The sequence below is a fragment of the Gouania willdenowi genome, chromosome 3 (genome assembly GCF_900634775.1).
Source record: "Gouania willdenowi chromosome 3, fGouWil2.1, whole genome shotgun sequence".
NCBI lineage: Eukaryota > Metazoa > Chordata > Actinopteri > Blenniiformes > Gobiesocidae > Gouania > Gouania willdenowi.
Genome location: NC_041046.1, coordinates 35,764,627 through 35,788,233, shown reverse-complemented (window position 1 = coordinate 35,788,233; position 23,607 = coordinate 35,764,627). Strand labels below are relative to the sequence as shown.

General features: G+C 36.3%; 2 protein-coding genes across 4 annotated transcripts; both read left to right on the top strand.

The window, feature by feature from the left end:
- The first annotated feature begins 3,597 nt into the window (after nt 1-3,597).
- On the top strand, nt 3,598-8,193 carry fgf7 (fibroblast growth factor 7). 2 transcript variants are annotated; one of them, XM_028438411.1, is made up of 4 exons: nt 3,598-3,871; nt 4,058-4,671; nt 7,377-7,483; nt 7,609-8,193. In XM_028438411.1, exons 2-4 carry the CDS (start codon nt 4,386-4,388, stop codon nt 7,822-7,824), a joined length of 609 nt encoding a protein of 202 aa, XP_028294212.1. In that variant the 5' UTR covers nt 3,598-3,871; nt 4,058-4,385; the 3' UTR covers nt 7,825-8,193. The 2 variants fall into 2 exon arrangements, with proteins under 2 accessions (XP_028294212.1, XP_028294219.1); XM_028438418.1 differs by having other exon boundaries at nt 3,598-3,894.
- Nucleotides 8,194-16,332: 8,139 nt separating this feature from the next.
- Nucleotides 16,333-23,446, top strand: dtwd1 (DTW domain containing 1). 2 transcript variants are annotated; one of them, XM_028438397.1, is made up of 6 exons: nt 16,406-16,449; nt 19,436-19,573; nt 19,994-20,305; nt 20,455-20,592; nt 21,857-22,136; nt 22,290-23,446. In XM_028438397.1, exons 3-6 carry the CDS (start codon nt 20,051-20,053, stop codon nt 22,517-22,519), a joined length of 903 nt encoding a protein of 300 aa, XP_028294198.1. In that variant the 5' UTR covers nt 16,406-16,449; nt 19,436-19,573; nt 19,994-20,050; the 3' UTR covers nt 22,520-23,446. The 2 variants fall into 2 exon arrangements, with proteins under 2 accessions (XP_028294192.1, XP_028294198.1); XM_028438391.1 differs by lacking the exon at nt 19,436-19,573 and having other exon boundaries at nt 16,333-16,449; nt 22,290-23,444.
- The last annotated feature ends 161 nt before the right edge of the window (nt 23,447-23,607 follow it).

The window sequence follows — 23,607 nt, the reverse complement described above, 5'->3', positions numbered from 1 at the left end:
ATCATTCTGTAAATTGTGATTGAGGGTTGAGAAAGTGCTTTTAAATAAAATGTATTAATATTATCAACTACCTGTACATAATCTAGCTAAATCTATATAGCCGCCATTCAACATGAATACTATCAAAGAATTTGTGTGAAGGGGGACATTTCTTTACCAAAGACAAGCTTGGTTTGTGGTCTAGTAGTGCACAGAGAACATCAAACTGCATCAAACAGGCGGATATGTAAAAACATGTTAACAAAGTCAAGGACCTCTAACCTCCTTTTTCAAGGTGCCAATAATTTAAATGTGGCAGAGCCTTAGGGTTGTTAAAGCAAACTTATGTCCTTTTCCACTAGTAGATCAGAGTCTAGCATCTTGAGAACAGTATAGTGAGTATAATAAGGCAAAAGAAAAAATCCTGCTCAGAGAGCAATAGAAATTAAACAGCTGACTTGATTTAGGCTCACTCATAAAATGAAAATGAGTACAGTTGTTCTGTTTGTGCGGTTGTTCCTAAGCTGGAGCTAACCACAACTACATGAGCATGGTCAATTTACAACACAACACACCCACTCAAGCTCAAAGACGCAGTGTTTCAAAGCTGAGGTCCAATTTGGCAGCAACCTAAATTTGTGGTCCAAATGACATGGTACTTACAACTCATACAGAAAACTCAGTTTACATCAAGTCGAGCTTTGTTCAACACGATAAACTGAGGTCCTCCTGCTTATTTCAGTGATGAGCCAAGTTTCAAATGTGAGCCCAACTAATCATTTCATTTATGTTAAGGCCATTCCATGTGGTTCCTGGTATCACCAAGTCTGGCATTTTTTCTGAAAGCAGCCTGCTTTTCCCGTAAATATCCCATATTTTAATGTAATAATAATGAAAAGATGCCTTACTAAACTGAACGCCGTCACTAGCCTCGCGAGAACTGCCACCTGAAATGGCCTGGCTTGGTGGCAGTTCTCGCGAGATTAGTGACGACAGCAGCAACAAACCCGGAAACAACTCAGAAAAGAGATATGAAGGAAGACGTTCCGCTGAAAAAAACAAAGAACTTGTGTAAATATGTTATGAAATGTGACAGAGAGTTTATCTTCCTAAAGAGCAGTAGGATGGGACACAGTTACACGTTCTGTTAGATTAATAACTGAGATTTTAGTGTCTACCACAGCGGAAGGAACCACGTAAGTCACCATGAAAAATCAGCCAATCACAAGCACCACAATTATACACTGCTTTCAAAAAGTGTTAAAGAATGTAAAGTCTGTAATAAATGTGTCTAATAAGTCATTAGTGAATACCAGAGAACCACATGAGTGAGCATGAGAAACTAAAAGAAAATATGTAATGAAAATAAAATGTTAATGTCTTACATAAAGACAAGCAATGTGAAATTAACAGTAAATATACAACATGTTGACTTGTATATGAACTGTAAGTATATTAAATAAACACATGTGCTTCATATACACATTTATGTTTTTATTTAGGCTGTTTTATAATTTAGGAATTAGGGCTGGGCGATATATCGAGATTCAAGATGTATCGAGTTTTCTATTTTAGTGATATAGAGAACTAGAATATTTAATATATCAATATATATAAATAATAGCTTATTATGTATCAAAATACTAGTTTTAGGAGTCACTGCATTTACTTCTCAGAACAGCATATAAAGGGATTTCTGAGTGCACATATTGTGCAGCTGTTAATAAAGGTTGACCTACCAGATTCTAATCACATAATTGTACTTAATAAGTGGTTGACAAGTGGGTATTTAGATTTATTATACACCTATTTTAAAATACAAGGGATACTGGAGCTTAGTTGGGCGGGTGGGACGGCTCGAAGTGGGCACCAGAAAATTTCCCACATTTTCAAATCCAAAACTTGACAGGTATGCTCTGGGTCAATACAAATCCCTTCACTAAGACAACTAGCTGATTTAAAGATTGTCAAATTGAAAATGTTTAATTTCTAGTAAACCTGAAATTAATATCGACCTGATTAAACTGTGTCTAACAAGATGCAATAGGTCATAAATGTGTCTTGAACTTAAGTTCAAATAGAATAAAAATTTCTGGGGGTTAGATTATTTTTTCCTGGCATCTGCTATTTATGGTGGTTGTCTGCAGTGATATGTTAGGTTTTGTTTCTTTGGCCTGTGCATTTAGAATAACAGAGTGTGAAGTCGTTTTGAGGTGATAGAAGGGACAGATGAGCAGGCCAGAGTGACACCTAATAGATCAGGTCTTTACGACCACCAGTTTAGAGATGAGAAGGAGACCTGCTGCGTCCAGAAGTCCCTCGCTCTCAGGCCTGCAGCCCTAACCTCCCCAGGGTAGCGCGCCATTAGGGCCCATATAAACTTTTGAAGTAGTGAGTCCAAGAAGAGGCCAGGTATGTAAGGCAATAAATTGTGACTTTAAATACAAACACAAAAAGTGAAAGAGTGCATGGCCTCTGACACAAAGATGACTACTTTTGAGCAGTTATGTCCTCTGTATTTTTCCACGTGGATGGATACCTGCCAGCCGTAACTTATTGCTTCCCACTATATCCCAATAACGATGAAAACCCCAAAACCTCTTTCAAGTTCCTGTTTTTACTGAGTTAATAAATCCATACCAAAGATTCAGTGCCACCATGAGCTACTAATTACTAGTGACATTTACAATGATAAGGAGAACATCTTTAAAGGTTTTGCGATAAAAGTAAACGTCCCAACTGTTTGCATGTCAAAACGAGAGTCTAAGGGTACGTTCACACCGATTAATCTAAAAAGGGTTAAAATACTATAGGATTCATTTGTCTGGAAAGTCTCCAGCGTTTGTGCCAGTATGAACATGCAATCTAAGTCTAGAGCGGCTCAGGCATGAAAATTCTAGAGCGTATGTTTTGACCGAACTCAGAGCATTTTACAGTCTAGACCGATTCGGGTGCACTGTAAACATAAATGCTCTCGGCTTGGAACAAACACAGGAAGTACTGAGGGTGAGCAGGAGAACCTGCCACGGTGTGAAACAAGTGAACACAATTTACTGAGATTAAAACTTACTTGGAACAACATGAAGGGGAGGCCACTGATCAACATCTGGGCTGACGAGCATACTTCACGAATGCTAGTCGCGACACACAAGGCAGAATTTCCACGGGCTATTAAACGCTAGCATTGACCAATAGACGAATGATGTTTGTCTGCCCAGAAGTCTCTATTCCAGTAACGGAACCCCACACAAGTAGCTAATGCAACTGAATTGGAGGCTGTTTAGTGCGGATCAAAAGTGTGATGTGAACAAGCCAAATCAAGGTGATAAAATTTACAGCTGTTCTCCATCCAAGTCTGTGAATATCCCGGTGTGAAATCAGTCTAAATGAGATGTGTGTCATGAACAACTTGCGTTAAAGTGCAAGATGTTTCTCTGAAAATGTGCAAGCTTGTAGTAAGTTTTGCAAGTGCATGAAAACATTCTCAAAGTGCTTCAGAGTGCATACCAAGAAGAGCCTGGTATTCCAAGTGTTTATAGCTCCCTCTCATGTCTGGTGAGTGAGTGACAGTGTGAGGCAGGCGGAGGGTGTTCCTCCAATGCATCTCAACCAGGGACAGCTGACTGGTTGGGATATAATTGCTCTCAAGTGAGGTCAGCAGGAGGCATTTATCTAAGCGGAGTGCACAGCGACAGTGGAAGATGCACAGAGTCAGTCTGCCAGAATCAGGCAAACATGCATGGGATTTCAAAGAAGCTCCTATCTTGTGCCTAACTCTCCTGCTTTCCTGGGATTGGTTTGCAACTGAAACTCCAGTTGTTGATGAAAAGAGGCTTCAAATTAAAAGTTCCGACCAAAGAGAACACAAGCGGTGTCAACACTCAGAGCCCACGTAAGTCGTTAAACAGCCTACTGGTAAATTTATTTTCTAAACATTCTATATGTTTGTCAATGTTGAATATGTCTGTCTAAATATTTGTTGAGATTACAACAAGTAATACGTTTTTATTAAATCAAGGTATGCTGTCAGGCACAAAAATCTGCTCAAATAAACTGAACTAAATTTTTCCCCCCTCAGTAACGTCCAGAGCTGCATTCCCTGAACTGGATTATCATGACCCTCATCAACCTAAGAGGATAAAGTATATAGTTTGGTTTCATTGAGGACTAATCATACGGCTTTATCTCTTCCTTCTTTCAATTTTTTTTGACCTACCAACCAACCAATACAACCAGCCACTTGAAGTCACTTTCACTTCAGTCACACCAGGACTTCCAGCAAAAGGAGCAAGGAGCTAAAGTTCAAAAGTCAGGGGCCAGGGGGTCGCTGGGCTGAGAGAGAGCACCAAGATCTTGAACTCGCATTTCAGTATGATTTTCATTGACCCCTCCTGTATTGTTTTATAATGCTCAAATGGATGTTGACATGGAACCTTCAGAATCTTTTCTCGGGACTGTACCTGCACGTGGTCTTTCTGTTTGGCAGTGTGTGTGTGGTCTCCAGTGACTGCACTCCAGGGCAACTGGCCGCTATCATGAACTGCTCCAAACACGAGCACCACACCAGAAACTATGACTACATGGAGGGAGGAGATGTGCGCATCCGACAGCTGTTCAGCCGCACGCAGTGGTTCCTTACGATTGATGACTCTGGCAACATCAACGGGACTCAAGATTCCACTAACTGCTACAGTAAGGATCTCCCTTTTTGTAAAAAAAAAATGATACCTTTAAGTTCATTAAATGTACTTTAAAATGTGTTTCACATTTGAATCACTTGATCATTTTTATTTCAAATTCTGATTCAGTAGAGATTTGTGAAGGTGACAGAAGCACATGAGATGTGTTTTCACACAGAATATAAACACAGCCTGTGTCTCTGTTAGTGCAGCCAGAGTAAGATAAACTAAAGCAGCTGCTGCTGGTGGTGGGGGCTTCAGCTTGTTAAAAGTATAACACCATTTAAATAGGCTTTAATAAACTTAACCCTCCTGGTGACTTATAGGTGCCGAGTCCTTTTAACCCCAAACTCACACCTGCACAGATTCCCATTTGCTGAGTGACCCACCCTTCATCACACTTGAAAAATCAGATGTTTAACGTTAAAATATAAATGAAAAAACCTCAAATGATATTCCCAGAAAATTTAGTTTTGGATTAGCATCTCCATAGTCCAGAATAACTAACTCAACTAAAAAAAAGCAATTTGTAAATTACACCCTCTAGGCACAGTAAACACTGATAGAAAATGCTGCAACAAAGTGTAAAATATAACGTTTTTAGATTGTTTGCATGATCACTGTGCAGCCTGCACTTTTCCAACTTAGTTTATTTAATACCACTGAAAGTTTGCGATTTTTTCCTGATGTTTTAAATTTTGGAGTTAACATTTCCTATCAAACGGCCTGTGGCTGGAATGTTGACTTGAAAGTGAAATGGAGAAAATGCTTGTGCAATAATTGGCAATGAAAGACTGAAAAATTGATACACCCAGTCCCACATGTGGCTGACAACCACACGCTAAAAGCTCACACAAATTTAACAAAAAAATCCTCTGATGAGACCGAGTGCAGATTGGATTAATCAAATAGATAAAAACTATTTTTATTTTACAAATTTGAGTTAAAAAAAAAAAATATATATATATATATATATATATATATATATATTTATATATATGTAAGCTACCGTGTGCTGTGTGCTGCTTAAACCTGGGTTAAAGCTTGAAATTGTTGAATGACAGAGACTCATTTACTTTGTTATTTTGGAATTGTTCTATGCATTATAACTCTTGAGGACAATCACAGCAATAAAGTTGCCCTTTTGACAATATATCTGATGTCTGCAGTCATTTTTAAGCGCATTAAAAAAAAAAAAAAAAACGAAAATCGAATCGAAACTCGAATTTTTTTTTAAAAAATCGGAGATTTCTTTTTTAGGCAAAATCGCCCAGCCCTAATACAGATGTTTACGCAGGAAATCAGTGGCTCATATTTCTGACTGGTGTGAAGAATGAGTGCCAAATTGCGAGTGTAAAGACTTTATAGAAGGAAAAAGCCTAATTTTATTTTAAACGATGACGCTCACGTTTTCAGTCCCAAAATAGAGCAAGTAACACCAGACTAATAATCTGTCCAACAATTTCTGTTAGTATCAGTGGACAGGAAGAGAGAATGAACTCCCTCTTGGGGATAAAGCAGATAAAGTCTTACTTGTGTAGACAAACAAGCACTGTGTGTGTGTATGTAAGTGCACGTGCAGGACTGCATATGCTTCTTATCGCTTTTTGTCCCCACACAGACCACTACATGGCTATGGATCACATAAAAGTTGTTATAACACTCCTTTACTATCAAGTGTTAAAATGCATCTGCAGTCAAATATTCTTCATGAGAAAAGAGATGGTTGGATGAACTGAAATTTTTCAGTAGCCATACTAATTTCAACTTCTAAAATAAGTTGTGGAAATATCAAAACTTGGCGGAGACAGCATTGAAAAGGAAAAAAACCCAAAAAAAACAGCATTCCACATTTGGGTGACTGCCATCTGTTTGTAGTTTAAAAAAACACAAAAATGCAACATGCTCAATGTCACTCTAAGGAGCTCTGATAGAGCCTTCCATTTTTCAGCACCATCTGTCAAATAAAAGAATTTTAAATATGTGAAAAGCATTGTCCTTTCATTTGAATTGTTTACATCTTTGAACCATGCACGCTAATGTGATGGCTTTAACTTGAGATTTAGTAGCAGCAATTTGTTTATTTCTTAAATATTGTGTTGTGTTAGTCATCTAATTGGAGGTGCATCTGTTGCCTAAGTAAGACATACAATTTTATTATAATAATATTCAACTCCTCATCCATTTCAAGTTATATGAAACTGCAGAGAAATATTATTCATTGATAAAGGAGCATAAAGGTGTATGTTGTTTTGAATAATGCACATTACACTTTTTCAATATTTTCTACCAATCAAAACAAACCTCTAAAATGCCTAATGTATGTCATTCTTTTGACCAAACAAGAGCTGTTTGCATTGATAAAGTTTTCTTACAAATTTGAAATTACGTCTTTTTTTTTTTCCTTTATGGTTTGTTTTCCCAATTCCCCAAATTTGAAAGACGTGCCTAAAATGTAGCATGCAAAGTGCATTTTCTCAGTGCCAGGGATGAGAGGCCTAATCTGTCTCCCATATGTGCAATGGTATTGGCTGTGATTTGTGTAATGGCCACCCAGGCCAGTTAACAAGGCTTGAATAAAGCTAGAGAGACCACGGGAACTTCCTTCTTGTTTCTTAATAGAGATGGATGATGAGTGTAGTTTAGAGTGCATTTGAAGGCTAAATGTGTTGACAGTGTTGTGTGTCTCACGTTTCCAATCCTTTCACTGCCTTCCAGGTATCTTGGAGATCAAGACAGTGTCAGAAGGGGGAATCCTGGCCATTAAAGGTGTCAAAAGCCAGTATTACATCTCGATGAGCAAATCTGGGCAGCTCCAAGGCAAGGTAACACTAAGAAATTAGTTGTTGAATGTTTTAAACCAAATGTAAACACTACAATTCGCATCATCATCACATTAAAGACCTCAAAAATAAATTGTAATAATGACTCGAGGACCTATTTGTTCCAGAGGAACTACAATGAAAACTGCAACTTCAAGGAGGTTTTCCTAGAAAACTACTTTAACGCGTACTCCTCTGCAAAGTGGACTAAAAATGGCAGAGAAATGTTCATCGCTCTGACTCAGAAAGGGAAGCCAATGAGAGGAAAGAAGACGAGGAGGCAGCACATAGCATCTCACTTCATCCCCATGAAATGCAGGGAGGAGGAGAGGCGAGTGGACTGAGATAGCAAACGACTTCATTGTGTATGTTTTTTTTTTTTATCCACATAATATATATATATATATATATATATATATATACTGGTATATGTTATCAGACACATATAAGCGTCCCAATCACACGCCAACATTTTATATTTTTTATAACGAGAAGAAACAAGTATCAAAGGAACACAGTAAACAGTCTTCAACCTCGAATATGTTGTTGAAAATATGGATTGGCTACTAAAACTATTCAACGTTTTTATGTTTTGAGTTAACTGTTGTTTTTTTGTGTAAATTGTGTGTAAAGTTTTTGCAAAGCAGGAAATTGTGCCAAAGTCAGGACTGCACCATTTTTCCCCAAAAAAAAAAAAAAAAAAAAAAAAAAAAGCAAGCGGGACTTGTTTTTTCTTCATGGTAGAAGTTCTCAGACCACTGGAAAGGCGGAAGCATTACTAATTTTAACAGCATGTCCAGATAAACAGAGGACAATTGATTTGTGACTGGCCCATTTTAATTTGTATGTCCTTCATGCATTGACGACAAGACTGTGGTTAGACGCACTGTAGCTGCTCTTTAATTCCCTTTTTAATAATAATAATGTGTGATGTTGGAATGCAAGGATATTCTGCTGCTGTAGAGATTAATGGAATGAAATACAGAGTGAATGACATTGAATGCGAATACCATGCAATCTCTTAACTGTTGGAAGTAAATAATCCTGTTCAAGAATTTTTTTTAATTTATTTTTAAGTTTTTTTTTTTGTGTGTGTTTGTTCCTGTAAATGCATTCACATTATCAGATAACAAATATGTCCCAGGGGACACATTCTCTTGTATACCATTCCCCGCCATATGGTAAGGCTGAAACAGTACCTTCCCTTCCATCACAGTAAACTTACATTTATGGTTGTGAGATGTTTGTTTTCTGTATATAAAACAAATATGTTAAGTGACCCTTTTGTGCCTGGTGACTGTTTGATATGCTGGTATATTCTGGGTTCAGTGTCATTATCCATGTGAGCTTTGTTAACTATAGAAAAGCTCCTAAAAATGAACTCAAGACTTTATTCCTCATTATTTTGGCAAACAGGTCAACAGGAGGGGGTAATTAAAAAAACATACTGTAGAGTGTTTGGAATTGGTATTTAAACCTGCCTCATACATTTTAGACAACGAAAAATTGCTTAACCGGGAATTCATAATGTATTTGTATTTTTCATTTTTATCCTCGTTTTATTCCACCACAGATCAACATAATATAAATGAATAAAATAACGAATTACAAAATATATTCATGATTGCTTTGGGTGCCTGGAGGCTGTAGATAACCTATGTTTTCCCCATACAGCAAGCATGTTGAGAAGAGGCAAATTACATAGAAAATGACCAACATTGCTTGTAACGATATAATTCTACTATATAAGATAAATAGATTGATGCCTGATTTGTTAATAATAATAACTATCTTATGCTTTATACTAGAGCTATATATCAATAATTATTTTTTTATAGCTTATTTTATTTTAAGATACTCATTTTAGGAGTCACCGCTTTTGCTACTTCTCAGAACAGCATGAAAAGCACAGTTAGATGGATTGCTGAGTGCGTCTTAACTCAGACCTTCTTCTAAACAAGCCACACTACAGAACTCACTCACATGTGCTGTCTCTTATAGGAGAAAAAGCCAAAAGTGGCACATATTGTACAGCTGGTTGTTAACAAATGTGCCTCTGCAGCATTTTGCATCAGCAAATTTAACCCAGAGTCTGATTTTTATTTTAATTAAAAAAAAAAACAAATCAAGATTTATATCGCTTATCGCCATTTTGAGAAAAGATATTAAGATATGAGTTTTGGTCGATATCACCCAGCCCTAACTCAGTGTCTTTTTCAAAGACATTTTGGCACATAGCCTGAGATTGAAATCCCCAATCATCCAATCAGTAAATGCTGACACTTGAGCAACTTTTTAAAGTCAGTTGTGCTGAAAAAAAAAGGGAATTGGCCCATTGGATTTCAAATTTTAAAGGTCTTCTCCACTTTATTTCCCAGTTTATCTGATTTATTTACAGAGTGATGAAAGATTTTGTCACAGTTTGGGGAAGTTAAATACCGTGATAAAACATTTGAGACATGTTTAGTGTTTTACAACAATCCTGTCAACATTTTCAGATCATTCAATATGATAAGAGATATAATCCAACCTCAAAATATGTGGACTTAATTTAAGCTCCACGTGACTGAACGTTGTGTTGATATTTGTGGAAGTTTACACAATGCAGGAAAAAAAAAAAAAGTGCAGTCTTGTCTAAACAGAAAAAAAAATACTTCAGACATTTTGGTCGAGTGCCTGCACTATACATTCATCCATGAACTCGTACATGTGCAGGCGTGCAACATCACAGTCATGAGCTTTACCCCTTGCCAGGGTTCACATCTGGCTTGGAGAACCCCTGTCAGATAAAGACAGTCAATTTCAGAGTGCAAACCTCTGAAATACATTTGACCCAAACAACATCTGAGCAAGGTGAAGGCTTCTGCCAAGTCACGCAAAGTTAGTCTCAGCAGATAATTTGTAACATGCACAAAATGTAAACACGTTTCAGACTCAAGGCTGTGTATTCCCAGTAGGATGGGGAGCAGTCAAAGCCAACCAGAATGAGGGAGAATTGTCACAGACATGAAGCCGATACTTCAAAGAAAAAAAAAAAAAGACAAAACACAAGGGTGTTAAAATTCATTTTAACTTTTTGCAGCTTTTAAGGGTTTCCAAAAATTCCCAAAACTAAAATTAGCTTGAATACCATCAACCATCATCTCTTAACAAGTATTTTAGCGTAGGTCTTGAAGATAGAGGCTAAACGGAGTTTTGTCAACAATGATTGTGAAAACAGTTGATTTTCTATCCTTTCTATTGTCCTGGTGGGTTAAACCTGCAGTGAATTGTCTCAACTCAACTCAACTTTATTTATATAGCGCTAATAACAAAATCATCCCAGCGTGCTTAACAAAATATATAGTCCATAGTAAAAAAGAAAGAAAGAACCCAACAAGATCCACATGAACAAGCATTTAGCGACAGTGGGAAGAAAAAACTCCCTCTTTTTATGGGAAGAAATCTCAAGTGGAACCAGGTTCAGAGGTGGCAGCCATCCGCTTTGACTGGTCAGTCCATCCGAGTTTCTTCATATGCATGGGACCGCGTTCAAACCGACTGCCTTCTTGCACTGAGGCAGCATTGCAAACCTCTATTCTACTGACTCGTTGTACAATAATTCACAAAAAGTGAATTGGATACAAATAAAAATACTTAATTTTAGGGGTGTTTTTTTAATGTCACAACTTTACAAGTTGAATTCAACCCTTGGGAGTGACTGGCTATTGGATAATAATTTCAGAATAGCTGTTTGAAACCCATCAAAAGACTCACGAGTCCTGTGCTATGAACATGTGTGCACACGTGCAGCATCTACAAGGTGTTTGAAGCTTGTCTCAAACTGTGACCAGCGCAGCGTAGGGGAGGGGTGTTGTGGGAAAATGAAGTGCGTGAAGACAAACAGAACTTGAAGCTGTGGAGTCTCGTGCGATGTGGAGAGGTGGTCTTGGGGCAGCCGGAGAAAGGGGGAGGACCCAAGGGAATGAAGGAACTCGGAAATGAAATTGATACGTCTCAGTGCCGTTACCCTTCATTACCCTGCGGAAAGTCTGTTGTTATGCAATCTGGGGAACTCTGTGTTTGTGTCCTTTAGCACGGAAATGGCAGAACATCAGACCATTAGCAAAACGCTACACCATCAAACTTCTACAGACAGAAGAATAATAACAAACCAAGAGAAAATATGAGCTATGTGACTAAGGAAAGATTTTTGTTATTGCCATAGAGACTATAACAGCCCAGATAAGTTAAGAGAAATATTTCAGATATTTCTGGAATCAACATGCCACTTAAAAGATATGCATAAGGAAACTATCAGAGACCACCAACAAGTAAAACACAAAACATGATTGCCAAATTATAACACAGCTTGAGCACATAAATTTGATAAATGTTCTTGTTTCTACATTAGTGGTAAACCACTTTAGAAGACACAAACATGAACAAAACAAATCCATCTGAGTTTAGGACGGCGCTTAGCTCATTATTGTTTAAAATAGCCAGGGCAGGAATGTCTCAGCTGGGGCCAATGATTGTCTGACTACATGTTGCACTGCTGATGAACTGGTAACACTATAATTATATCCAACATCTCATTGAAAAAATGAATACAATAAGATAGTTATAGACACAAAAGCTGTTTATTAATTTTGTCTTTAAGTATAACGGTACTCAGATTTATGACTTGAATGATGTTTTTGTTGCCCATTTTGTTGATAGTAACAGGATCCTATGAGTGTCAATGATTTGTGCATGATAAATGTTACAGTGGGCATTGACATGTCAAACACATGCATTGTGACTATCCATTAAAATATAGGTCGTTGCACTTTTATTTCTGAAAACTAAAATACATCAACAAATGTAACTTTTTTCAATTTTTGCCTGTAAGAGTAAGTGGGTGTTTAAATAAATATATGCTCTATTAGAGTTAAGATAAGCACCAGCAGTCCACCGTGACCCTGTGAATAGCTGGGCTATTTACTTTTATTCTCAGATGGTCCAACTTTTAACTCAAACAAACTTGAGCAGGGTGAAACATTGATGTGTTATTAAGAAAATAAAATAAAAAATAATAATCTTTAACATTACAAAATTAAAGCAAATGTACTTTTCACAACTTAAAAAAAAAAAATCAATAAAATAACACTTTGGTCATGTTAATAATAATGGCTTGGATTTAAAAAGATCTTTTCATGACACTCAAAGTGCTTTACAGAAACCATTATTCATTCACACCAGTCACACCAGTGGTGGAAAGCTACATTTTAGCCACAGTGGCCATGGGACCTACTGTCAGAAGCATGGTTGCCAATTTGCGCCCCCACAGCCCGTCTAACCATCACCAACATTAAAGCACAATTCATACTCATTCATAGCTGTGGCAGGCACAACAAAATGAAAATGCTACTTTGTTATCATTTAAATTTAAAACTTCAAACTTAATCAAATTCAAAACTCCTGCCTGTAAAATACCAAATACATGTGCAAAGCCATGTATTTATACCTTCCATGGCCTGTACTACGGAGCTGGATACGTTTATCTGGGATATCTCTCCGTTAGCAGGCATCACCTACCCAAACATTCTCTGTCACAGAGCAGCTGTACTACAAAGCAGGTTATAAACACGTTCACTTAACCCAGGTAATTTCAAAGTCGCTATGGGCGCACTCGCATTAAAGGTGCAATATGCGAGATTTGCAAGCAATTTCTGCCACCACAAGGTGGCACATTACTGAGTAAAACCGACACTTCCGCCATATCCGGTTTTTTTTTTTTTAAGTCAAATTTGTTAAGGCACAAAATACATTTTCAGTTGCACTTAAAAAAAAAAAAAAAAGTAACTATTATGCAGTTTTGCATTGTTTACTATAGAACCAGAATTTAAATTAATATGCTTCTTTATTTGTATTATTCCTTTATTTATTTCATTCAAGATTTATTTTTAGTTAAATTGCATTGTTTGAATAGTTTATCAAGGGATTCTTTTGACAAATAAATAAAAAAGGAAAAAAGTACAGTATTTTATTTCCCCCAAAAAATTGAGGAATATTTGTCTACATTCCCATTTTGTAAAATAAATCGTGATAGAATCGTATCGTGAACCCAGTATCGTGAATTGAATCGTATCGAGAGTTGAGTGAATCATTACATCCCTAATGGATACACATCTGTCTGCCATAGTGTGCAACTAGTGTGTGTGAGATATTGTCTGTTTGAGAAGAATTATACCTCAGTGCCAGATACTTTATGAAATTTGATATAAAACACCAGAGTTTACGAAACATTAAACACATCAGGCAATGAACTCAAGTGGCTAAGATAAATTGACTTTTGTAATATCAGCGAAACGGCAAAACACTGTTTAGGAGAAGAAAAAGACCTAAACCTTTTACCACCCAACCATCAATTTAGAGACTTCAAGCAATGTCACATATGCAAAGGACCCAACATGTTCAAGCCTGAAACTTGAGGGGCTGGCAATGCATGTCCACCAGATAGGATGTATAGCAGATGTTATTGTATATTCTTAGGTGGAGCTGTATTACTATACGTACTAAATTTCAGTTTCATATGTGGTGTAGTTTCTGAGATATTGGAAGCTGAAAATGGAAGAAAAATACGAATGCACAAAAATCGACACACCCCCCTTCACTAAATTGACCATATCTAAAAAAATGTACAGTATGTCCATTGAATAATTAAGGAACAGTTTTTTGAGACCAAAGTCCTGGGATGTCCTGAAAATGTGTTGAAATGACATGGAATGATCCTATAGTTTTATTTACGTGACACTGTGTAATATTGATTTATTATTGCAATATTATCAAAAGCAGTTGTGTTTACCTACATATGTATAATATCATGTATCACATTATGAATGATAACATGTACACATATGTAATAAGATTAATAGTTTATTATATTTTCCATTTTTATCATGTAACAATTTAAATATTTATTAATAATGTTCAATGTTGCAGTAGGTCATTAAGTATATAATAAGTGTATAATTGTATCTATTTTATATCACTTGTTGAATTACATGATTTGCTTCTTAAAATAGGGGGCTAAATAATTCATAAAATATCTACTTAATATTTAATTTACAGAATAATTTCATCTTCATTCATATAACAGCCTGACCGTTTGGCGTAAGTTACCATGGAGATTTGCCTCGATAAAAAGTTAAACAGTGTGGTAGTACAGCACACACGAAATAAATCACACAAGTGTGCGTGATAAGAGGAAATCCATCTTCGTAGTACAGGCCTCCAGTGATAAACAGGCAGATTTTGATGCCAACTATGGAAGAGCTCACTGGATACACATCTGTCTGCCATGGTGTGCAACACTGATATAAAACACCAGAGTGTAGAAAACATTAAACACATCAGGCTATGAACTCAACTGGCTAAGATAAATTGACTTTAACATTACTTCCCTCAGTCAGTTTGTAATATCAACGAAGCTGCAAAACTCTATGTTTAGAAGAAGAAAAACACGTAAACCTATTTCCACCCATCCACCAATTTAGAGACTTCAAGCAATGTCACATCCAGTAATACAATATAAAACAATAACATGTAGAACACACTGATGTATTATGTCAACTAAAAGTTCTGAAGGATCAGAATATTAACACGTGTGACACATTTTAATCAGATTAACAAACAGGTGAGACAATGTCGGGAAGAGTCAGTAAACAGCTGTAGCCATGATAATACAGTGAAGAATGGACATATTATAAATATTGTTAGTAAATAAAAAAAACAAGCACATAATTGTATTTACGTGACATCATATAATATTGATATATTATTGCAATATGATCAAAAGTAGTGGTGTTTAGTAGTACATATGATAATATATTGTATGTATTGTATAACAGGGGTTCCCAACTGGTCTCACGCTGGGACCCACATTTTGCCATGGTCATTAAATCGTAACCCACTTTTTTTTCTTTTTTTTTGAGAATTCAACCAACCAAATTTAGTTTTTCAAAAATTGCTGTTGAAAACATACATGTAATCTTTTTAAAAGCATAAATCTATGTATTTTGCTGTGCAACATGCATTTCACAGCATGCCTGTCGAAAGAAAAGTTTCTTTTAAAATAAAAGACAAGTCCAACATGAGACATTAAGTAAGCTATTTATTTATTTTTGACCAGCTGTCCGTGACCCACCAGTTGAGAATCAATGGTATAATATATGATAATCTGCCCAAATGTGTAATGAGATTAACAACAATAATGGTATTCATTTCTTTATCCTATATCAATTGATATTTAATAATGTATTATAATACAGTTTATGCCATAAACAAAATATTAATATAAGTGAATGGTAGTATATATTTTATAGCACAAAAATGAATTTTAAAAAATGTTTCATATTTATTTATATAACAGCCTGACATTTCTATTAGTGACACTTTTGTGTTCCAATAGAACAACACGGAATCGTTTTATTATTATTATTATTATTATTGTGAGTCCTGTTTATTTACAAATTGACAAAAAACAGCTAGCGAGCGTTTTGGCTAAATTGAGCCATTATATTACTATTGCTCAACTCCGGAGGTCTGTCTTAACTTTTACATTTCATTAATTTCCCCCCTTGGTCCAAACACATGACCATATTAGCTATAGCATAGCGTGGCTAAAAGAGCCAGACACATTCATTTTGATTCGTGCTATATTTAATAAAATTTAAAGTCTAAACACTTGGTTTATTGCCCTATTTAAATCACAACATGTGAGTGAAAGAACGCGTACAAGTCCCTTTTCAATTTATTTATTTTTTCCAATGTTTAAAATAGTGTTGCAACGTATGTTAACGTTTTAAAACGTTTTGCTGAGTAAAATACTTACATTAACTGTCCACAGAAACACCGCCGTCAGTGCCTGTCGACGCGTGACGTAAAAGCACTTCCGGTGTAGAAGAAGAAGAAGAGCTGGAGACAACGTGCATCCGTAAACACTGGTACGTGCATTCACAGAAATAAATACATAGACTGCTGTGGGTGAAACTAGTTCAGATTTATATTAATATTTATGAATACAATAGCTCCGTGCTTGGTCCGTTTTTACTCAAGTACATACGTTTGCGCATGTGTGGTTTGAAGAGGCAAAACACAACGTGATGAAGGACTATATTACGTTCAAGTCTACAGAAATGTGATATAAAGGATTAGCCGTATGATTTTTGTTGTATTCACAAACGTATAGGTATCTCCATGCCAGTGTTTAGCTCGTTTTACAACTATTAGGAAGACACTCGAGATGACTACTTATCACAGTGGGGCCACTAAAATGTAATTGTCTATAATCCGAGAGCCACATTATCAATATTCATGTCAGCATTTAGAATATTGACCAATCTGAGCATTAATACAGCAAATAAATGTTTTATTGTGTTTTTCTTGTCGTGTTTTGTGTATTTTTCTATAACTATGTATTTAGTTGTCTTTGCGTGTGTTTCTAGAGTCACTTAGTGTATTTTAGTTGTTGTTAATGCTATTAATCTGTTTATTTTATTTGAGTAGGAGTTGTTAGTCATTACAGCTCAGATAAAGTGCAAAGGAAAAAAAAAGACAACACACAGAATACTAGGGATGTCCTGATACAACTTTTCCCACTTCCGATACGATACCGATATTGAAGCTTTGAATATTGACCGATATCAGCACAAATCATACATACTTTTATTACATATTTTGTAGTGTGGAATGTTCGAAAATGCTTGATCAAGTGATGTTACTCAAACAGACAAAACTGACCCATTTATTATTAACCAATTGGTTACATACATTTTAATCTTCAACATTATATCTACTGTATTCTACATTTTAATAAAATATAATATGTTTTGAAGATTTTAGATGCTGTCTGATAAAATCCGATATTCGTTTTCTGGCTGATATCGGATTCTGGACACCCCTACAGAATACCTTAAAGACACCTGGAAAAATAGTTCAATTAAGGAGATAAAATACAATACAATAATAGAGGCTATACAGTATATAAATAGAAAAAGTATAAAGAATATAAATATATATTATTATCCTATAAGAATACAGATATATACATATTAACAGGCAGGGGCAAGGAGAGATTAGACTGTTTTGTTGTACAGTCGACAACGAGAATTTCCTGACTAAATAAAGATTATTGAAGTCTATTTGATTACAACCCGATTTTTGATTCATTACGATTCAATTTTCAATTATTAATCTTCCATCATAAGTCAGTTGCTGATTTTCTTGACTTCTCTTGTGTGTAACACTTCAGAGCGCCTTCAATATTATCAAATATTCAAATTAGTAAGATTCACACCTGGTTTTTTATTACAATATGAAAAATGTAAATAGATTTTTGGAAATTTAAGGATCAATTAGAAATCGTGATTAACCAATCATCAATTTAGGGGTATTTTTGTAGTCTTGTGTATTTTGATTGTCCAAGTCTTGTGTATTTTTCTGTGGTTTTGTATGTTTATTGGAGTCATTTTTGTGTGTTTACTTTAGGGGCCCCACAAAATTAGACATGTCTACTATGCACTAAACAATAACAGTAGGGATCTCCACATAGTTATTATTTTCTGTTATTTCTTTATTTTTCTTCTCCCCAAACCTTTAACGTAAATGTGTTTAACCCATCTTGATTAGGATGCCACAATGATCAGTCAGTCTGAGTGGATTGGCTCATCATTGTGGCAATCCCCTGTTCTAAATGATGAGGGCCTTAAAGGTGCTTTTTGGTATTTAGGCTACCTAGGGTATATTGTTATTCTCAGGTACATGAAACTATTACTCGTGTCAGTGCCTGTAATCTGCGCATAAAATGCAGCAAACCAGTATATTGTTGACATGAAATATCTTATTTGTATTTTGTCCCTGTATTCCTTACTATACAGTGATTCATCCAGCTTCTATTGCTGCTTTTTCCATGCAGTGTCACCAGGTTTGGGTGGGAGAAAGGTTCAAGTACTGCTATCACTCAGAAAAAGCAACCTGAGTAAACCAAACCGATGCACACTCAAAGAGCACATGTAAACTCTGCACAAAGACACAGAGGCCAGTACAGCTTGAACTCAACATCTCCAACCTGAAGGAGAGAGACACACGTCATTGGACCACAGAGCAGTTCTTTTCAACAATTTCAGAAAATTCTATGTGTAGGGGTGTCCAAATCCGATATTATCGGTTCGTTTTCAGCCAGTAAACGAATATCAGATTTTATCTCCGATATACAGTATATTATTTTATATTTAATAAATTGTAGAATATTGTCGATCCTATGTTCCCAAAGTGGGGTACACAAATTGTCAAAGGGGGTACATGAATCAAAATACAAATTGGAAACTACCGTAGAATATAAATAAATCAGCAGTCAGGAGCCTCTGTGCATTGCCACAAATTACACATTAATCGATGTAAGACTACCCATGGTTACGGATTTTTTTTTTTTTCAATTATCATCATTATATATTATTCCTCAACAGGATAGGTAAAATTCATAGACAAATTTCACTGTCGGAATACATTGTATGTGACATTACATCAGTGGTTCCTAAACTCTTTTGGGTTGTGACCCCATTTTAATATCACAAATCATTATTTTTTTCTCTAGAATTTTCAGCATTTTATTTGAACTAGATTTGTATTTGAGAAAGTCAAAGTATAGAATACAGTTATTTAAGATTTGAGTGTGAATTGAAAACCTCATTCTTTTTCTCAAAGAAATTGCATATTTACGTTTGTTTTAGTGGTAAGCACTACTTTTATTAACTGTTTTGTTAACATCAGATCAGTGCACGGGTAACAAACGAAAGTGAAGGAAACGGGCTCAGTGCAATCAAGAGACCCATTTGATCTATTTACATAATTCATGTGTCAAAAATGAGGATAATCCATGTTATTGTGTAGAAAAAGAAATGTTTCAATGGTGTATTCCTTCCTTTCCTGCAGCTGCAGCAGGAAATGAAGAACGCTGCGCGCAAACAACACTATGTGATCGAACCTGAACACCAGTTCTAAATATCTGTCCAAACCCGTCGGGTCACGTCAGGCTATCCATCCTCTATCCACAGTATCAGCTGTGCTCCGGTAATTAACAGTTGATGAACCCCCACGGTGGCTTGGTTGATGGCTGCAGTTACACTAACCTCCGTGGTGTCACTATGGAGTCTGATTTCTAGATCCTGCCTTATGCTCCTTTAAAGAAGGAAAAATACACAATAGTCACTTAAATAACTTGAAACTGATCAAAGTAATAATAAATAAAAATAAGAAAATTGAAGGCCAGTTTCATTATTTTGTTTTTGAAAATAATTCTGTTGATTTCTGTTTGATTTTCATTTGTGAATTTTCAGTACATTTTTATTTATTACATTTGTCAATTTTAACATGAGTTTTTCTTTCTTAAATGGAAGGGTACCATTATTTTGTCCACGTGTGTAAATTGTGACCTTTTTATTTTAATGTTCTTTAAACATTAATGCTAATTGTCCACGTCTTACCTTATAGATCCTGTTTATCAATAACGGGCCTCAAAAGGAACCCGTCAACCTTTCTTCTGCAAGCATGAGCACTCTGGATAAAGACCAGCATTTCTCTCTTTGTTGCCGTGACAAAACAACAGCCTCCTGTGATGCAACCAATGGGGAACTGGCCAAGCCGCCTCTCCAAGGGCTGCAGTTGGCATCACACGCAGCACTGGAGGAAGCACAGCAGAAGGGCAGGATGAAATGCTCAAAATGTGGAGGATCAAGGATGTTTTTCTGCTACACATGCTGCTCATTAGTGGGTGTGAGCCAGCAAGACGTCCCTTTAATCAAGGTCAGTTAGAGGTCAGAGCTCACCTTATGTGTGATATTATTAACAGAAGCTTCCGAGCAGTGAAGCAATCCTGTTAACAGCTCGTAGTGTTCTTTTTAGTATATGATCTATGCCTTTGTTGCTCATCACATGCTGTGTGTTTGGAACAGCTTCCTGTGAAGATAGACATCATCAAACATCCCAACGAGACGGACGGCAAGAGCACAGCCATCCACGCCAAGATACTTGCACCCAGTGATGTCACCATATACACGTATCCCTGCATACCAGAGTTTGAAACAGATGCGGTTAGTTTTTAAATTTCGTTTTACTGTTTAACAATAACTGTAATCACACTGACCCCCCCCCAACCCCCAACCCAGTTCTCTATTGTCATTTGCACATTTGTTGTTTTTCTTTCTGCTGTGTTCTAATTATTTATTTGTGTCCTACATTTTACAATTTGCACTACTATTCTATGTTAGTATTTTTTTTGGTTTGTTTTTATACAGTGTTGCTGCAAATGTGAATTTCCCCTCTGGGGATCAATAAGGGTGTATTCTATTTTATTCTGAATCATAGTAGACTGTACTGAATATACTGGATCAGTTAATAGAGATAGTTGTTGCCCAATGTTCCCGTCAGCATGAGGCTGAATTTATTCAGGCACTTAAACTCCAGTTATTTTTATGAGCTGAAAGTCCTTCTTCCTGTAAGGCAGCCAGGTACAAGTCAACAATAATCATTTATATATTCTTAAATCTTATGTTCCAATATTTGTTTTTCTATCTACCGCTCGTCTTTTCTCTCCTGAATTAAAGTTGCTGGACACACTTTTTTTGATCCAATAAATCCCAGATAAATAACTAAGATTACTTGCTTGAAAGTTTCTTTCGAGCTCCACTGTTTATTGACATTGGAGGAAAAGTTTTTGCGCATTGCATTGTGGGATGTCGCAGAGACGAATGCATAGAAGTGTTTTTCCTTAATTTCAATATCACGAATACCGGGAACTAAGTAGAACATCTTCTTTGTCTGGCAAAGAAATCACAGTAAGAATGAAGTAAAAACACTTCTATGCATTCGTCTCCGCGACATCCCACAATGCAATGTGCAAAAATTTGTTTACGGTGCTTTTGAGCGGCATTTTCAACCATTTACATCTTATTTCAAGCAAATGATCTTTGATTTATTGAACTACAAGGCCTACACAGTCTTTATCCGATTAAAAAAAAAAAAAAAAAAACTTTAAGGCATCATCTCATCCTAATCTAAAATGCAGTCATGAATTGTTTTTATTGGTGATATTTCTAAGCAACAACTTTCTTTGTCATCTACACAATTAAAGAATTGTTCAGTTGTTTTTTCTTTTTTAGCTCAGATTGAATTCTGCCATTTACCTTTTACATTATGAATTACATGCTGGAGCTTTAGTGTCCTATTTGTGAATTATTTCCATTCCACCTCAGTGTTGGGCAATAATGACTGCACTGTAATAATAACAGACGTGTATTTGTATTCTGGCCCTTATGGGTATGATAGTGTTTCACTTTGTTTTTGTGCTCTCTCCAGGTGGTGTTGGTGTTCCCCGGTCCAGGGTCTGTCTCAGTTCAAGACATGATGCAGTGCTTACGTGACAGGGGGTCAGATGGCGGCTGCCATGAACCCTGCGCAAAGAGGCTAAAAAGTGAGCATGTTCAAGGTGCCACAAACACTGTTGCATCTCTGGAGTCTGGAACGCAGAATGAAACAAAGGGCTGCGAGTCAAAGGTGTATCCCCTACAGAGGGTGGTCTTCATTGACAGCACATGGAACCAGACCAACAAGATCAGAACAGATGAGAGACTGCAGGGTAATTTTGACAGATTGCATTTGTGCTCTTCTTCCAGAGCTCCGAGCTCTGTTTTTCATTAGCTACAACTTGACCTTACCCCTGCCTAATGCTGTTTAACATCTTGCCACTCTGTACTCATGCAATATTCTTGATGTGTTTTTGTTCCTCCAGATTTGCTACAGGTGGAGCTGAAGACGAGAAAAACATGTTTCTGGCGTCACCAAAAGGGAAAGCCAGACACCTACCTCTCCACGATTGAGGCCATTTACTACTTTCTCAGGGACTACCATGAGCATTGGCTTTCTCAAGAGTACGATGGAGAATATGACAACCTTCTCTACTTCTACTCCTACCTGCACACCGTTATCAACAAAGCTAAAACATTAGCAGGAAAAACCTGAGTAGAGAAAACTGAAATATAAAATGACAAGACATTTGTTTTCAATACTCCTAAATTCATTTTTGTGGTAGGTTTTTTTTCGTAAATATTATTTTTGTAATTTACATTTAAAAAGGGTAGAAACCTTTTTTTTTCCTGGAAAAGTTCAAACCTGTTTGATGGCAATGTACATGAATATGGGTTAGAAAGTTTGCTTGTTCTGGTTGTGTTTAATGTTATGTAACACACTTCAGGCACACTTAAGGTTTCAAAATAAAAGCCAGTGCTGATCCCCTAGCTAGCTCTTAAAATGTTCTTGTGGCCCAGTGGTTTGTGAACAACATGTCAAGGAATGTAGAGTTGTTTTGAAAACTTGACTAATAATCCAAGGCTTTGAAAAAGCAACAAACTATTATTTCTAAGATATTCTATAATTTTATTAAAACTGCTAAATGTTTCAGATTTTCACCACTGAAAATAAATGCATGTGATATTAATCATTTCCCATCGTGTTTGGCCAAACAAATCTTTAATTGCCTGTACTAACGAAGCTGGAATTCCTCTTATCGCGCTAACTTCCACGATTTATTCTGTGTGTATTGTACTCATTAACTTCTTACCGTGCTGAATTACCATGGTAACTTAGGCTGATGACTAACCTGGTCGGGAGGAGGTTTTGTTCTGGATAGGATATGAGCGAGTCCAAACATGTTTAGCGTCGGCTGTGTTAAGGAAAGAAAGAACATTAATGGATAAATGCAATCAATCATTTACTTTAATTCATTCATTCAAACATATGCTATGGTCACACTGACATTCTCAGCAGGAACATACTACAGTAAAACAATGCGCTCCCATCCCAGTGTGTGATAAATTGAGGACTACCTGAATAGAAACATGTCTGTGCCTTAATAAAGTAAAACTGATCAGAGCGCTGTCCGTTTATCATCAAATGGATTCATATAATCTCACGATTTTACGCATTAATAGTGTCAACAGCTTTCCGCCTACACTTTTGTTGTTTCTGCTTTTTCTGCAGCAACAATGTTGTTTTTGGTCTGAATTATGGATTTTAATTCGTATTTTTCAAGAATTATTTCTCAATTGTGA